Source organism: Chionomys nivalis, chromosome 14 (assembly GCF_950005125.1).
Source record: "Chionomys nivalis chromosome 14, mChiNiv1.1, whole genome shotgun sequence".
NCBI classification, from domain to species: domain Eukaryota; kingdom Metazoa; phylum Chordata; class Mammalia; order Rodentia; family Cricetidae; genus Chionomys; species Chionomys nivalis.
In genome coordinates, this window is record NC_080099.1 from 38,983,083 (window position 1) to 39,001,093 (window position 18,011).

The 18,011-nt window shown below is 36.8% G+C and overlaps 1 protein-coding gene across 1 annotated transcript; it reads left to right on the forward strand.

Moving 5' to 3' along the window:
- Window positions 1–2,642: 2,642 nt before the first annotated feature.
- Window positions 2,643–17,736, forward strand: C14H5orf46 (chromosome 14 C5orf46 homolog). The gene is made up of 4 exons (XM_057788238.1): window positions 2,643–2,712; window positions 8,279–8,444; window positions 13,953–14,011; window positions 17,622–17,736. The coding sequence occupies exons 1-3, from the start codon at window positions 2,643–2,645 to the stop codon at window positions 14,008–14,010; spliced, it is 294 nt and encodes a 97-aa protein (XP_057644221.1). The 3' UTR covers window position 14,011; window positions 17,622–17,736.
- The last annotated feature ends 275 nt before the right edge of the window (window positions 17,737–18,011 follow it).

The following is an 18,011-nucleotide window of genomic DNA, read 5'->3' on the forward strand; positions in this document are numbered from 1 at the left end:
AGTGTTCGATCATAAGCAGTGTAGCAGATGACATAAAGCTATATTGATTAAGGTTTGCTGATGGGAGAGACTATTTGTTGATCAGTCTTTACTTAAGGAGAATCAATGTCAAGTCTTTGAAAGAAATGGATAAAAAAAAAAACTTGGCAGTATTTATTTTTGTTAAAAAATTTTTATTTGTAGATATATAATTAGAAAAAGACATAAGATAGATGGTAGATGGATAATAGATTAAATAGATAGATGATAGAAAAGTAGATAGATAGATAGATAGATAGATAGATAGATAGATAGATAGATAGATAGATAGATCCCCAGGATAAAGAAAGAGGGAGCAATTAAGGTCATTAACTCTTGAGCAATGAAATTAGGGGTTCTAAAGGCAGTTAATGAAGGAAGAATGCCCAGCAAGAGTAAGGTACAATGGATGTCATAACAATTACACAGGATGTGGGCATTTGAACCTAAGCCTGAAGAGTAAACTACAATGCTCCAGGGAGAAATGATAGGGAAGCTATCCCATCAACAAGAAAGAGTATGAGCAAAGAAGAGGACCATGATCTATGAATGGGAAGTCAGTTCCAAGTATGGAGAGAGACATTTGACCTGCATGCTTATTTCTGTGCCAGTAGGAGACTGAATTTATCAACTCCTTAGCACAACTTTTAGTCTGGTACTGTAATACTTCAAGCTATATTCATTCTTCTTAAGAGAAGCTGTTTGTAATTGATAGCTGCTCGGGAGCAATCAAGCAGCAAAAACTGAACATCATGCTTGTTTGTTTGTTTGTTCCTGTGTGTTCAAGAAAGAGAAAAAATGAAATTGAATAGGTATGAATATGGGAGAGTAAATTGGGGAGTTGGGGTGGGGGAAAAATATGATCAAAATACATCATATAAAATTTTCAAATAATTAAAACCATTACTTAAAAAATAAGCACCCAGGATCATGAGCTGCCCTTCTCTATGGTGGAATGCCTTGCTCAGCCTTGATGCTGGGGGCAGGGGCTTGGTCCTCCCTCAACTTGACAAGTCAGGCTTTGTTGACTCCCCATGGGAGGCCTTACCCTTTTTGAGGAGTGGATAGAGGGTGGAGGAGAGGAAAGCAGGAGGAGGGGAGAAAGTGGGAACTGTGGTTGGTGTGTAAAATGAATAGAAAATTTAAAATAAAAAATTTAAGTTAAAAAAAAATAACAAACAATAATTTAAAATGCTTTGTCCTTGCATGGTCTTTCCTGTTTCTAAATAAATTTTTGCATTGTTTTCTATTCATTTTACACACCAACATACAGTACTGGCAGAACCAGGTGTTTATGAACTTAGATCCATACCACTCACCCTGTACAGAAAAGCATCAATTAAAATGAATCATTTTAATTTAAATTATTTTAATTTAAAGGGATATAAAACCCCAAATATTAGTGTTTCTAGCAGAAAATATAGGGAGTGCACTTGAAGTTATAGGTACGGGCAAGAACTTTCTGAATAAGACTTCAATAGCACAGAAGATATCCCTAACTATCAACAATTGAGACTAGATGAGATTAAAGTGTCTGTATAGTAAGGAACGATTATCAATTATTTTACCAGCTACAACTCAGAAATGAAACTGATATCCAGAATACATAAGAACAGCAAGAATTAAACACCTAAATCACAAAACGGCTGTTTAATATGTGGGCTGATGAACAGATAGCCCTGAAAAGATGAAACACAAAAGCCGAAAAATATGTATTTTAAATGTTCAACATCCTTAACCATGAGGCAAGTATAAATCAAAATCTCGGACCTTCCATTTCATCCCAGTGAATTTGGCTATGACCAGGACCACAAGTGACAACAAAGACCAGCAAGATTATGGAGAAGAGGAATTCTTTCTTCACCATTGATGGAAGTGTAAACTATTGCAGCCAATATGGAGGTTCCTCCAAAAATTTCCAACCAGGGCTACCATTTGGCTTAGCTGTGCTATTTTTGGGTATACACAGGGATGTGTGTATACTCCCGTTTACTGCTGCTGCACTCATCACAATGTCTAGGAAACAAATGTACATCCACAGAATCCTGCATAATGCAATTGTAAGGTTTCTGGGTGGTGGAAGGAGGATATTGAATTAATAAGCTGCTTTAGTCACATGTTCTGTCTCATAAGAAAATCTAAACTTTCAATGCTTATATAAATGTAAATGCACGGTTGTGAGTGTAGTGTAAACTATGAAACTAGACAGGCAGCTGGAAGAGGGGAACAAGAGGCAGAAGTAATGAGAAGGACGGGGTAAAGGAAAAAGGTCACATATGACTTGAAAATTGATAGGAAGCTATTAGGGATGGAACAAGGGAGAATGGAGACTAGAGAAGAGGGTGAAAGAAACAACAAAGGCAAGTTTGGTTTGGAAAATGCCTAAATGAAACCAAATTCTTTGTAAATGAATGAAATGTTTTAAAAAGAAAGAAAGAAATTGCTTTGATTTTGAAAGACAGGGCTGAGCCTGTTGTTGGGGATCTCAGAGCAAGCTGTGTAGACGTCTTGTGCAACAGCCTAAATTCCACAGCAGGTGATGTCACCACAACTGTCCTATAAATGGAGCAAAGATTCAGGTGCATCTAAGCAATTTATCTGCACCAATACCCAGGACAACAGGAATGGCTTTCTCAGTTCTGCGACTGACTGTTGTCCTGGGACTGTGTGCCCTAATCCTGACAAGCCAGGCAGGTAAGTGTTGCTGATCACAGCCCAGAAGCTTTACATAGTTAGTGATGGGTGGAAACTGGCACAGAACATAAAAGGGGAGGGGCATTTTGCATTGCAGAAAGAACCCTGGGCTGGGAGCCTGGAAACATATCTAATTCCGAAAGCAATTTTATTAAGCTTGATTTTGGTTGTACCCTCCATCTTAGTAAATATATGATGTTTGGAATGAGTCCTTTCTTATATTCTTAAATGGTGAAGGGATGTTATTACATTATAAATTCATTGAGAAGTGTCTGTGGGGTGTTTTAGTGATTATAAATAATAATGCTTAGTGATGATGAAGATATAATTTTCAATATCACTCTATAATGGAAATGTAAATTTATAAATGTAAATTAGACATGATATTAATACCTCTAGATGTGATACAAATAAAGAACATTAATTGCTAGCAATCTCATATGTATCATGAAATTTAAATAAAAGAGGCAAAAGTTTGGAATAGTGCCTGGTCAACAAAAATCACTAAATAAATATTAAATGCTATTATTACCATGTATAAATTATTTTTAAGTTTAAGTACAGTTTCGTTAGAGTTTAAAAGAAAAACACCTCAGGCAGTTTGTATATCTCAGCACATATACATGTGTGTTTGTGCATGAGCGTGTACTTGTGTATGTGTATCTTTGTCTATCTTAGCTGAGGAAAAATAAGTAATGGTATTTGAGTTATTAGTGTAGAGAACAGATACATGGTCGCAGGCAGACATGAAGCAGAGAGGGGGCTTAAGAAAATTAAGAAGGCCCAAAATATCAGAAAAACCCAAAGTGATACAGAAAGTTGCATGCTTAATATAGAGATGGGAGAAGATGAAAAGTCCCACTTTCTGAGTACTTCAGACAATCTGGCAGACAGACAGCTGCACCAGCTTGGTATTTTTAACTACTGTGAAAAGTTTAGATAAAAACTTAACCAAAACCAACACTTTTATGTAAACCTTCATTAGACATATGCTTTTGTTCTTTTAAGCCAGCATTTGTGACTAATATTAAGAAAGCAGATTGATAAGAAAGCTCCACTGATTTAAATAGAAGTTTAACATCAACATATTGAAATTTGACCTTAGAATATATATATATTCTAAATTTCATCCTTTACATACCTTAAATAATTTACCCAGGTTCTCCATAACTTGCTTAGTTTTTCTGGCTTTCTTTCCCAAATCTGGAATCACATAAAATCATGATTGATTCTCATAATAAGCATCTTACTAAATAAACGTGCCATTTTCTTTGGTTGGCGCAGATTAGCAAACTAAGATTGCAGAGGGAAAGGGTTTTTTGTTTTGTTTTGGTTTGGCTTTTAGTATAAGCACAAGCAAAAGTTCTCTGATGGTGAAATCTGAGTTTCTAGGTTCTTCCCATTGCAACTAAGCTTGTGTTTCTTTTGTAACACATGAAAGCACACAGAGGGCTGCAAGCAGCATGCAGCATTGTCATTTAGGAATTAATCATTTTGTCTGCAGAAGCTATGAATCTTTGTCTTGTGTCTGTTCAGGGTGCAGAAAGCAGAATGAGCAACCAGCCGCTCAGCAGCAGGTCCCTTTGCCTTTAAGCTAGCAGAACTCACAGTCCCAGGTCACTCACAGCACCCCAATAGGAAACACAGATGAGGGATGCATAAGTCCTGTGCCAGAGGGGCACATAGGATGTCTTTGTCCACCCTGCTTCCAAAGTTATCAACATAGTGCTGTGAAGGGTGATATTTGCATTCTAAAGACAATTCTCATTCATCCCATAAACTGTGAAACTGGTTAAATAAGTTCAGTTTTGTGTTAATTTTCTCACCTATTTAATCACATAACTATTGATGTTACAGATAAAATGAGCATGCTTTTATAATCACTTTGTAAAATATAGAAATCTATATAAATAAAAATGTTGTATTTGTTCAGAATTTTATAATCACATTCAATTAAAAAATTCAGTAGAAATCTTAATGTAATAAATGCTACTTTGTGTTATATTTTAAAAGAGGAAATATTTAATAATGGACCTTGATGATTTGAGATATCTGGGTATTTCAATAGCATTTTAAGTTTTCATAATATTCTAAAATGCTAGAGGAAAATCGAGCTACTTATAATTCTGTTGCTATTAATAATAATAATACTAATATACTAATAGTGCCATAAATCAATTATTGTGATATTACCCTGGGTTTGGTTCTGTGATAAGTAGTTTATGCACTGTGGACATATATCTATACACACATTATAGCATGAACAATATACAATACTTCTCCTCCTACCAATATCACAATGAAGAAATTAAAAGACAGTGGTTAAATGTGATTTGCAAAAGTACGTGGCTAATATTTTGTTGAAAGCAAAAACAAAATCAGATTGTAGGACCTTAAAATGTGTGACACACCACATAATAATACCTATGAATATGTATATGGACTAAAGACTACACTGATTCTTGACTTCCCATACACTAATCCCCGGCTCCTCTGGTATTAAAAAGCTAGTATTTAGTATTACATTAAAATGAATAAAACTGTTATGTGTTGCCAAAGAGGACCATTTGGTTTGTGTAGGGACTTCCTGTGTTACACTTGGCTGGTATCCCCAGAGAACCACTCTATGGAGGGAGAGCAATACAATAATGAAGACCATGCCCCTGGAGTTAGACAGAATTCAGGTTCATTTCCTGGCTCAGCTGCTTTTTACTGAGTTGTTGGACTTCCCAGAGCATTTCTGCTCTCCTCTGGAAACTAAGACTCCATGACTCAGTGGGATGAGGACACAGGTCTGTAAGGATGTCCTAATCCAGCATATGTTTCTTCTCACGATGAAAACAAACCCATTGCGGGAACTTCAACCACACAGACCTCTATGTGAGGATCACCATTTTTAGTTTAACTCAAGCAAAATGGTTCTTTGTATACTCTACTCGTAAAGAAACTAAACCAAAGCAAAATGTGTTCTAATGAAAAATTCAACTGTCGGATGATTGTATCTTTGATTATCATCTCTTATAAATTCCAGATTAAAGAGCCTGTTATGCCTTTGACTATGACATAATAAACATAAATGCTTACAGATTTTATTGCCATTTTTGCTAATAATTTCTATCTTAGAATACAACATAGATAACACATTTCTTTCATCATTTGGTGGCCCTGAAAGGGGTGTGGTTACATGACCTTCACCTGAGTCTAGGGGAAATAGTGCTAAGGAGTCAAGACCTAATGACTCAAAACTTGTAGTGGAGAAGCAGTATAAATACAGAACACTTTTGTGTATCTACAAAAATCATTTTTGTACAAACAATGCTTAGTATTGATCTTAAATTTCATAAACTTCTAGAGTCAGGAGCAAGATAAGTTCTTCAATTTTTAAACATCACTTAAATGGACTTTTCTAAAATTCATTGTTTTCTAGCATTTGTGTGTGCCTAGAAAAATAATTAAAACTAACTTTTTTATAAATTTGAATTTTCAAATAAACAACCAATTATGGCTATTGTGAGTCTATCCTGGATATCACATTTATCAGTTTTAACTTTAAAATAATCTAATGTTCAACTGAAATCAAATAAGTAATACAGTATTTTTAATTAATTAATTATTTTTTAAAATAACAATCTTTTCTTATTTACATACCAATCCCAGTTCCCACTCCCTCCCTTCCTCCCACTCTCTCCACCTTCTCTTCACTCCACCCCCCATCCACGCCTCAGGGAGGGTAAAGCTTCCCATGGGGAGTCAACAAGGTCTAGCACATTGCTTTGAGGCAGGACCAAAGCCCTCCCCACTATATCTAGGCTGAGTAAGGTATCTCTCCAAGGAGAATGGGTTCCAAAAAGTCAGTTCAGGCATCCAGTATTTTTATATAGAGTTTGGTGGCACCATAGTTCTGTTAATAAAATGAAAAAATAAAGTCCTACATCATCTTATTATCAGGATTCAGAAAGAAGGCTACATGCTGTAGTTTATACCACTCTACCGGAACTTTTCATCTCATGAATGAAAACCATTAACACCCAAGGGACACATGTGCATCCTTCAGCTATGAAGGATAAGGTACATGACTCCTATAGGCACCATGTTCTTGTGGTTTGCACAGCCTTCTGGCTCCCAAATATTATCAGTTTATCCATCTAATAAGCTAAAATTTGCATATCTTAAAATATTACCCAGGGAGAAAAATTACACAGGATTTGTAAAAAGCATTGTTCATAAAACTAATAGGTGATACAAAACTGACAGAAATTACTTATCATTTATCTTCCATTTGCTCTCATAAATAAAGTACAGTTTGTATACTTTTCCTACAAAGAGCACATAGTTTTATCACAGAATACTGTAAAAATCTCAATTTTGATATCAGACAAACATGACCCTGGATTGTATTTCTATCACCTGGCAATTCTTAATCTTTGAAACAGCTTTGAAATCTCTGTCCAACTCTACTTCTTCAACTTTAAATTGGCTTAGCAATTTTCTTACCTCATAGAATTATGAAGATAAAATAACACAGTGTATGTAAACTTCCTGCTAGAGGTATATGCACAGCAAAACTACCCATAAAGATTTTCATCTTCCTTATTTATATTACCATTGGCACAGAAATCAAGTTGAAACAATGGTATGCTACATTACATGGACAGCTAGGCTTTCTGCATCTCAAACCTGGCATTGACATTAGTATAATGCAATGTAACAACTTATTGTTGTACCTGAGATAAGAGCATCTCTCGGTTTTAACAGAGAAGCCTCTATTTGTAGCAGATGATAATTAATACGGATACACCCCCTATATGCACGCATGCACACACGTGCACACACACACAGCTTGTCAACATACATAGAAAAAAGATTGTGGAGTGCTCAGCCCCAAATTGGGCATTCATATCACACCATTAATCTCCCATGTTGAAGTGGGTGATAACATTATGAAAACATTATTTTCCAGTCACACCAGGGCAGATACATAGATAAACCTGTAGCAATTGTGGCAGCATGCAAAGACCTTCACAAGGCCAGCAAAATAAAATCTCAGCATAGAAGAGGGAGGTTGGACACAAAACCCACCACTGGCCGAAGAACTTTTGGTATTTGACAGGTACTGAAAGAAGTTCGTTTTCCTTAACACATCACTCTGACAGGCTCAGACACCAGGACAAGTCCAAGTCCCAAAACTAGGTAGGAAACACAAACTGGACTTGATGGCGAGAGAAACACTCTCAAAATACAGTGCATGAAGTTCTCAAGAAACAAATAAAAATCTCACAAAAAGAAAAAGAAGGTACCTCTGTGTGCTTTGTTTTCTTGGTAACCAAATGTAGCCTTTGTCTACTTAGATACTTATGTCTATTAATTGCATGTTTTTAGTAATAATTAGATAAAGACTTCAACCAAACAAGCACAGGATGCGTAGGGACAGGAAGATGAAACTAAGGAGTTCGTACCAGGTGGATACCAAGGAACTCAACAGATCCAACACCAGAAACAGATTTTCCTGTTGGATTGCAAGGAATCACATTTGAAAGTCTTTTATGTTTATGTTTTTTGTTTTCAGATGACAAACCAAATGAAGATGGCAACCCAGATGAGAAAGCAGATAACCCTCCAAATGACTCCAGTAAAAAACCAGAGGGAGATTTCCCCAAATTCTTAAGCCTCCTGGGTTCAGAGATCATTGAGAATGCCGTGGATTTCATCCTTCGCTCCATGTCCAGGGGATCGTAAGCAATGAGATAAATCTCACTTTTGCCAGCTTCACTATAGAAAATTAGTACACTCAAGAAAATGGATGAAATAGAGCAAATGCATTCATTTTTTTCATTGAAACAAAAAAGTCCTGCCTTAAGTTACATTTAACATGCAAATGCAGTGCCCTGAGATCTAGAGTGAGAGTGCTCCCTCAAGATCCTTTACACAATATTTTAAAATCCCAGGGCCATGGTAGGAGGGCAGAAGGATGCAGAACCAAGAAATGGAAGAGAAGTTGTGGTCTTGATAATGAATGTGGAGTCCTGTATTTGGCTTCTAGTTTGAGTAGTTCAGGAGGGGTAGCTGAAGTAGCTGATGATGTCTCTTTAGACGCAATGTGCCGAACTCTCAGGAGCAGCGTGTTAGCCACCATAAAGGATAATCCAACCCAGAAACTTTCTAATTTTCCCAGACTACTTTTTTTTTTCATTTCTTTCTTTTTTTTAATTGATTTTTATTGAGCTCTACATTTTTTCTCTGCTCTCCCCTCTGCCTCTCCCATCCCCTTCAACCCAGCCTACTTCTTAAGACGCCTTGGATTTAACATACCTTGCATTTGATTTGACCTCTCCTTATTCTTCATACTTCTTTCAGCCTGCACTGCTGCAAGCTGTTGGTTTTTTTTTATTCATTTTGACATAGATACCTGCAGAGAGTTTGACAAAACTCTGATTTATTACGACACAGTGGATAATTATGTTTGAATTAGACCTCCTTCATCTACAATATAGCTACTCACAGGAAAGGCTAAGAGTGCAGTTTTAAACAAACTTTCTGGGTAATTCTGACACAAAAGCCACCTAACCAGGTGCTTGGTCCTAAAGTTCTATCAAACCCTGAGTTCTGTTCATATTCTATTTAAATAGGAATTCTTAGGTTTTCCTGGGGTAAGTATAAATGGCTTCTTAAACTCGACCAACAACAAATGAAGAGCCATTTTCATAAAGGAGCAGTTGGGTCTATTCTTGTAGTCCTCAATCTGCTTAAAATATGTATGTTTGGCTGCATAGAGTTCTGCCTATGAACCTTCTCCACACATTGTTAAAGCTCAAAGATGATTCTACTTTATGATTTCATTTTGTGTAATTGTTATTTGTATATGTTGCCTCCTCATGATTATTAATAGAAACAAGAAGAAAAGTTATAAGAAATGAGTTAGTAGACATTTGATATATTTGAAATACAAAGTAGTCAATAATGTCACCTACAAAGCATAGCAAAGCAAGGAGACAGAATAATTACTTCTCCACTGGGGAAGTCCCCTTATGCAAAATGTCAGATACACCGCTATATTGCCCTGAAAGTTTACTATCTGTTCCATTAAGGGCTTGTAGGTTCTGAGCTCATAAATGTTACCTCCTTGTCTATACTTTTCCTCATAATATTCAGAGCAGACGCCTGCTTTGTGATAGGAGAACTTTTGATGAGGTCACACCTGCCACCTTAGAAGTCCCTTCTGCCTGAAATGCTCTTTGTATTTCTCACTGCCACTGTTTGGTTCTGTGGCTCATCTTCAAGGTCCTCCTCACAAAACAATTCTGTTATGCTCTTATTGCTAATTTCTCCCTCCCTGTTCACTGTTCCCTGCCACTTTGCTTTGAGATGTTATGATATTACTTACAAAAGTTTAAAATTATTTGTTTGCACTTATGTAGCTTAATGAAACACAGAAACCAGATAGGTCTATCTTGTACAATATAATATCATAGCATCTTCCCATGGTATCAATCAGTAAAGAATTGTTCCTTTGATGAAATAGTTAAAGAAAAAGAACTTAGAGCTTATGTCTAAAGCCCGTGTATTTCAACTCGACTATGAAAATCTAAGGGTCTTTGTTCAAAGGCAAAATATTCCTTGTTCAAGCAATCAAATGTAGCTGAGGATGTAAAACATATTACAAAGTTCCTTCCCAAAGGAAGACCACGGGTGTTGTGGAGGTGTTGCATGAGAGGAGACTTTCAAAAAAAGCATTTCTTTCTTAATATATAAAACATTAGGATGAAAATTATGAAAAACAAGATCTAGTCTGTAAATTCCTTCTTTAAAAAATCTTCAGTCTTTAAGGTTACATAGCATGAGCTGATGCAAAGACAACTATGAATAGCTAGCAAGATAATTTTGTCTGAACATCAATCCCCACAGAAAAGGGTTTGGGGAAAATGTTAACTATAATTTTGATAGTTAAATATAGATAAACAGATAAATGTAGATATAAGCATATTTGCTCATGTCATCATTTAAAACTAAAAACCCATGAATTTGCTCATTTATTACCATTCCTGAAACTCTTCCTTGAACTTTTACCACTTACACAGCAAAACACGTGCTTAAGGCTGATGGTGTAGGTCTTCCCTTGATGGTCCTGTAATTTCTGTTACCCCCACTGCCCCTCCCATCAGACACCTATGCCTGAATAACAGATGATGTCTGTATGAACCCTCAATGCCTTTGCATAAGCTTTTCCTCCCTCTGCCAATAGTTTAGTCTGAAATCTACAATTTATTTATTCAGCAAACCTAATCAGTTTCTAAAGCCCAATTCCAAAAGCAGCTCTGCGAAGTTGCAGACTCCTCCAATTAAAAAATTTAGGGGTTTTGCTTTGTTTTGTAACTTGGAATTCATAATAATTTGTATTGTTGATGCAAAGCAATTGCTCTCATCTTAAAGGAAGTGAGGGATCTTTTATTCTAGAGCCACTTTTAGTGATCATGTTTCAGGAGCACTGATTTAGGTTATCCCAAATTCCATATGCCCCCATGAAGGCAGTTTATGAAGTTTGGATTATGTGATAGAGCAGAGAAAGTCATAAATCAAGGCAAGTTTTAAAATATGTTGAATGTCAAAGAGGCAGATATATTGAGTTGGAAGAATTTATTCTATACGCTCAAGATGCTATCTGATGACATTCTTAGCCTTTGGATTGGTAGAAACTAGCGATTTTCCAAATCAGTAGATTCCAAAAGGCTGTAATCTACTGTCACAAGATAATATTTCCTATACAGGTTTGGGTGCAGGAGTGGGGGTAGTAAGTCATGACTGTTCTGGAAGGCTAAAACTAGCTCAAGATAAAGTAATTAACCTCGGGAACTGCGATATTCCATTATCTCCACAATACTCAAATTCTTTTTTTCTACTTTTTAATTAATTTTATTGTTATACATTTTTTCTCTGCTCCTTTATGCTCCTCTCCCCTCCCCTTCAACCATCTCCTATGGTCCCCATGCTCCCAATTTGCTCAGAATATCTTGTCTTTTACTACTTTCCATGAACATTAGACCCATGCATGGCTATCTTAGGATCCTCATTGTTGTTTAGGTTCTCTGGAATTGTGATTTGTAGGCTGGTTTTCTTTGCTTTATGTTTTAAAACCACTTATGAGTGAGTACATATGACAACTGTCTTTCTGGGTCTGGGTTACCTCATTCAATATAATGATTTCTAGCTCCATCTATTTGCCTGCAAATTTCAAGATGTCATTATTTTTCTATGCTTTGTAGTACTCCATTGTGTAAATGTACCACATTTCCTTATCCATTCATTGGTCGAGGGGCATTTAGGTTGTTTCCAGGTTCTGGCTATTACAAACAATGCTGCTATGAACATAAGTGATCACATGTCCTTTTAGTACGATTGAGCATCCTTTGGATATATGCCCAAAAGTGGTATTGCTGGGTCTCGAAGAAGGTTGTTTCCTAATTTTCTGAGAAATCGCTATACTGACATCCAAAGGGGTTGCACCAGCTTGCATTGCCAAGAGCAATGCAGAAGTGTTCCCTTTTCCCCACAACTTCTCCAGCATAAGCTGTCATCAGTGTTTTTAATCTTGGCCATTCTTACAGGTGTAAGATGGAATCTCAGAGTTGTTTTAATTTGCATTTCTCTGAAAACTAGTGATGTTGAGCATTTCCTTGAGTGTCTTTATCCATTTTAGATTCTTCTGTTGAGAGTTCTCTGTTTAGGTCTGTACTCCATTTTTTATTGGGTTATTTGTTCTTTTGATGATCAATATTTTGAGTTCTTTGTATATTTTGAAAATCAGACCTCTTCCTGATTTAGGGTTGGTGAAGATCTTTTCCCATTGTGTAGGTTGCCATTTTGCCTTGTTGACCATGTCCTTTGCTTTACAGGAGCTTTTAAGTTTTAGGAGTCCCATTTATTAAAATTTTCTCTCAGTGTCTGCACTAATGGGGTTATATTTAAGAAGTGGTCTCCTGTGTCAATGCATTCAAGTGTACTTCCCACTTTCTCTTCTATGAGGTTCAGTGTGGCTGGCTTTATGTTGAGGTCTTTGATTCGTTTGGACTTGAGTTTACAATACTCAAATTCTAATCAGCCAGTCAGTCTCTGCAGACGCAGATTCCTTTTGGAAGTTTTTATCCACAGCCAAATACAGTTTCTTACCAGGAGTTGTCATTCTCAATATAAATCTGTATGACAGGGCCCCCCTATTTGTTTTAAATGACCTGTTCCTGAACATGTCCCCACTCTCCATTAGACTACAGCCTGTTCAAAACCCATATATTTGCATCATCTTTTATCTTCTCAGAAACTGCCCTGGTTCCTAGTTATAGATGACAGTGTGCCTGACATATATTCATCACTCTAGAGAATTCTGTTTTGAACTTTGTGATCCATCATCCATATGTTGTGAAAATGTGGTTTCATCTTTTTTCTTAGTTTTTTATACATGTAAAAGAAATATAAAAATTAGTACAACAAATGTACTCAAATTCATATTCCTTGTTAAATCCTGTTTTATATGCTAGCATCATATATATGTGTGTATGCATAGATAACACATACAGATACAGCTGGGCGGTGGTGGCGCATGCCTTTAATCCCAGCACTTGGGAGGCAGAGGCAGGCAGATCTTTGTGAGTTCGAGACCAGCCTGGTCTACAAGAGCTAGTTCCAGGACAGGCTCCAAAACCACAGAGAAACCCTGTCTCGAAAAACCAAAAAAACAAACAAAAAAAACAAAACAAAAAAAAACAAAAAAAACCAACCAACCAACCAAACAAACAAACAAAAAAACCACATACAGATACATATTTATATACACAATGCATAATACTTATAGGGTTTTGTTTATTAAAAGACCAATAACTGATAGATTTGTTACTGAGTTCAGTGATAATCATGCCCAAATACCTTGACAACTATAAACTATTGTGGAAATCTTGAGTCTTACTTCACTTCCTTATAGCAACATCTGGAGAATAAAATTATACCTCAATTATGAAAAAAGCTTAGTTCTAGGCACAGTAGCACAGTAACCCAGACTACCTGAGAGATGAGGCTGGAGGATCACAAGTATGAGGTTATCCTAGAAAACAAGGCAGATGCAATTTCAAAAAGATAATGAAAATAAAATATTTAAATTGAAATAAATGAGGGAAAACGAGGCAGTATAATAGTGTGATCATGTTAACATTCCCATAAGTCTGGATAACTCCTGCTTTTTTCTTCTCTTTTTCAAGAAGTTTTATGGAACTTGATGAGGACCCTGGACAGCCATCTTCAAAAGTGACCTCCTAAGGTGATTTTAACTAATACTTTACAGGCAAAATAATAGCATTTTAGACACAGAAAATAGGGGTTTGGATTACTGTATCCATCAATTTTTGGGACTCATAAATAATTACAACCAGAATGGTAGGGTTTTGTTGTTATTGTTGTTCCTTCTTTGTACTAATTGTAGTTTGTTTCTAAAATTACACTGAAGTGTCTATATTGTTATTTTGTTTGTCAACTTACTGAGAGGCTCTTAAGGGAGGAATCCAAGTGTGGCATGAAACAGTAAGCAATGGGAAGGAGGAGGTCTGGTCTCTGCTACAGTTCTCCTTAGAACCTGCCATTAGATTTATATCCCCTCTACAAATATGTGACATCATCAGGTTATAAAGAGAAAGCATTTATTTTGACTCATGATTTTCAAGGTTTCATTCTTCAATGCACTGGTGTCATTGCTTTGGGCTAATCATGAGGTTACTGTACATCATATCAAGGGCCTGTGAACCCCTCACGTCATGGTCAAGAAGAGAAAGAGGAGCAAACCAGAGTCCCATAATGATCTTCCCATGACACACTCAACGTTAAAGTCTTTCCACAACCCCTAATAGAACTGAGCTAGGAAATCAAGACTTTCACACCTGGGCCTTTGCGGGGGGGGGGGTAATTATTCAACATCCAAACTTTAGCTTGTTTTCTACAAATCCACCTGTGAAATAAGAGGGCGGTGCACACCTAGAAAATAAAACATCTAAGGACTCATGTAATTATGCAGTAAGTCAGTCATAGGAAGAGTGGAATTTGCTGCACTTAATCCATGGAGAAAGCACTAGAAATTTTCCTGTCACCCATACAGACATCTAGCTTACCTACAAACCATATGGTTTGAATTCCAGAACACCCACTCTTCCCTTACAAAATTATCTCCTGAGAACTCGGGTTGAAATAGAAAAACAAACATCATTCAGATGGAAAAGCAGTACCAGTTCCTGACTTGAAATGAGTTACTGCTCCCTTTTAAGTGCTGGATAGATACCTAATTTATAGTTTCTGTAAAAGACAAACATTATTATCTTAAGTCTCACAAGTGAAGAAACGAAAGCATGGAAACAGTTGTGGATATGGTCATATCAAGGAAGCAGGAAAAGACTGGAACTGAGTCCCGTGCCAGGATATGTGTCCTATATCTGAGTCGTTTATCACTGCTAGAGAGCAGAGGACAGCATATGAGGAAACAGCTGGAGTCAGGATTCAGCCATGACGCTATTAAAACAAAACTTCTCCCTCTTGGTTAGTTGATTTGCTTTCTGTACACCTCCAGCAATCATGGCCTTTCTCAACTTCTGTTGTTATCGAGGCTGGGAAAGTTTCATTACTCTACCGGCTCTGTTTCATAACTTGGGTGTGGCCAATGTGAGCTCAGAAAGTCGCTATTAGATTACCCTAGAGCATAGCCTACTCTTTCATGAGCTTTGAAGGATGGAAATAAGGCTTGGGTATTGTAATCAAGATATGCCAACGCACATAATCCTGATTCTTGCTCAAAGCCAGATACACATCTAAAACCACTCACTTGTGTGTTCATGTTTCCATATTTTCCTCAGGGAAGAGCTTTCCTCCTGTTTTAAGCACCCTAATACTTTGTCTTTATGCAGGCTGCTACTGTACACCTGTAATCATTTATGCCGATATCCCAAATCCCGGCAGGGCCAACCGGGGATTCGGTGTAGAAGGTATAATGTAGATGAGGCGTTATGGAGGAAGAAAAGATCAATTGACATCGTGATGGTACAAGTTCAACTTGTACTGAGGACACCTGTTTTCTGTGTGCCTCCATGGATCAGTGACTCCACCTCCTTAAGCCTTATTTCTCTGCTTTTGAATTTGAAACACTAGAGGAATGTAAAGATTCCAGAATGTAATGGAAGGATTCCCTATTTTAGCTACCCACACAAAAAAAAAAATCTTGAAAAGATAGATTTCTGAATAAACTCTAGCTGCCTTGATGATCCATAGAAAATGGTTCAATGTGGAGGTGTAAAAGAATTTTGATATGGAGTATCTCTTTAAATGACCACGACATAATCACTATGGATAGCCCTTAATGGGTAATTGAAGTTTTGTTTCTACGGTTAATGTCTTATCTAATCAAAAGCAAGTCATTACTTTAGAATTAAGTGATTCCCAGTAATTTCTGTTTCTCTATTTCAGAAAATGTGACCAAAATATATTTATAGTTTAGTGGGGCTGGAGAGATAGCTCAGCAGTTTGAGTATTTACTGCTTTTCCAAGTACTCGTTTGCTTCCCAGCTCCCATGTGGGGCCTCTAATAACTGCCTGACTTTCCCTCCAGGGCAGCCAAGAACTCTACCCTCCCTGAACACATGCATGCACACACAGAGAGAAAAACACTTGCATATTAATAAGTAACAAGATAATTTTTAAAGATATATAATTAATGATAATTGATGGAGGATCAATAAGTGTCCTATGTTTATTTTAGTCGTGGTACCATGTTTGTAGCACTCGTCACCTTTTTGACACACTCCCTTAATGAGTAGTACTCTATTGTAATTATGTGTTAAACTTTGTGCATGCTGCTATTGGGAAGGTCATCATCTGAACTATCACTGAGCTCAGTGTACCCTGAGAACGTGCAGGCAAATGATAGGTACCTATGGTAGGGCTAGGGGAATGGCTTGGGAAAAGGCAACAAGGAACCCGAGGAGGAAGGGTGGGCATGATGAAGGCTTTACAAATAAAGTAAACTGGGCTAAGTCAATATCAGGGGATGAAAAGAGGGCAGTACAGGGATCAGAAGATGATGATGCTCCAGCAAGTGAACACCTCGTTAATCTGAGACACCCTCATCCTCAGCTACCCTACACTGATGTGACTCCCACTAGGCATAGGGTTTCCAAAAAATTTAACTGCTGTTTCCCTGAATTACTTGAAGCCACTTGGATTCAATTTGTTCCTTTTTAGTTCTTAACTCATTTGATATATTTGACTCTAAACTGCCTTTTCTCAAAAAAAAAAAAAAATAGATAAACCTCATTAGATAAATAAGATCTTCAGAAACAGTGAATGAGAATGTCCTTTTATAATTTTTATTTCTATGAAGATTATTTTTGCTAAGAATACACACACACACATATATGACACACAAAGTCTTGTGTTTAGATTTACGATGTCGTACCTAAAAATAAGTAAATTAAATGGAAAGTTCTGCTGCAACAGATGATCAGAATTAAAGCTGGGCACACTCTGCCACTTTTCAGGTCAGCTTGCTCTCCGCCAATGATAAGATAAAATGCATGTGACTGCTGTGTCTTTTGCATCTGCCAAATACCAGGCCACAGTGACAGTGATGTCTCTCTTCGTCCTTGACTTTGTTCTGCATGCATTCCATCATTTGTTGCTAAGCCATTGCTTATATACCTAGAGATTTTGGGTGTGTGTTTCTGTAATTTTGTTTCACTACTTTCTCAAACCTGTTTGACAGTTGAGTTTACTATAAATCCCCTCTTGCTTTCAAGTGCAGAAGCATTAAAATTTTAAAGAAAAGGTAGAAAGTATTCACTTTGTTGCTAAGTTAGAATATTAATTGTTGGTCTCTGTAAACTTGTGTTTTAAAGGGCACACCCATCTGGCAGCTGGACAAAACAAGGACAGCCAGATCCTGAACATCTAGTTCTGTTTTACAAACTCGTCCAGAACCTGAGATATCAAAGCAGCTCCCAGCAAGTCACCGGGAATGAATCTTAGTTTTAAAAAAATATAATCCATTCCAGCTCTTTGACCTTGTATTTCTGTCTCTACAAAGTCAGAAAAAGGACCCTCTTAGAGTTCTAGCATTACATATTTGACTTTATGGAGATTTTTGTTGTTCCTGGCAAGTTTCCCTGGCATGTTTAACTTTGTAATGAAGCAAAAAAATGAGATGGATACATTGCTTATACATATGTACATAAGCAAATTCAAGGCTTTTTTTTGTATATACAATACAAATATATGGTAACAGATTC

What these genes read in the sequence shown, in the direction of transcription:
- C14H5orf46 (XM_057788238.1), top strand. Translation starts at nt 2,643, where the DNA reads ATGGCTTTCTCAGTTCTGCGACTGACTGTTGTCCTGGGACTGTGTGCC. An exon ending in AATCCTGACAAGCCAGGCAG is followed by an intron (nt 2,713 to 8,278) that starts GTAAGTGTTGCT and finishes TTTTGTTTTCAG; the next exon opens with ATGACAAACCAAATGAAGAT. An exon ending in CGCTCCATGTCCAGGGGATC is followed by an intron (nt 8,445 to 13,952) that starts GTAAGCAATGAG and finishes CTCTTTTTCAAG; the next exon opens with AAGTTTTATGGAACTTGATG.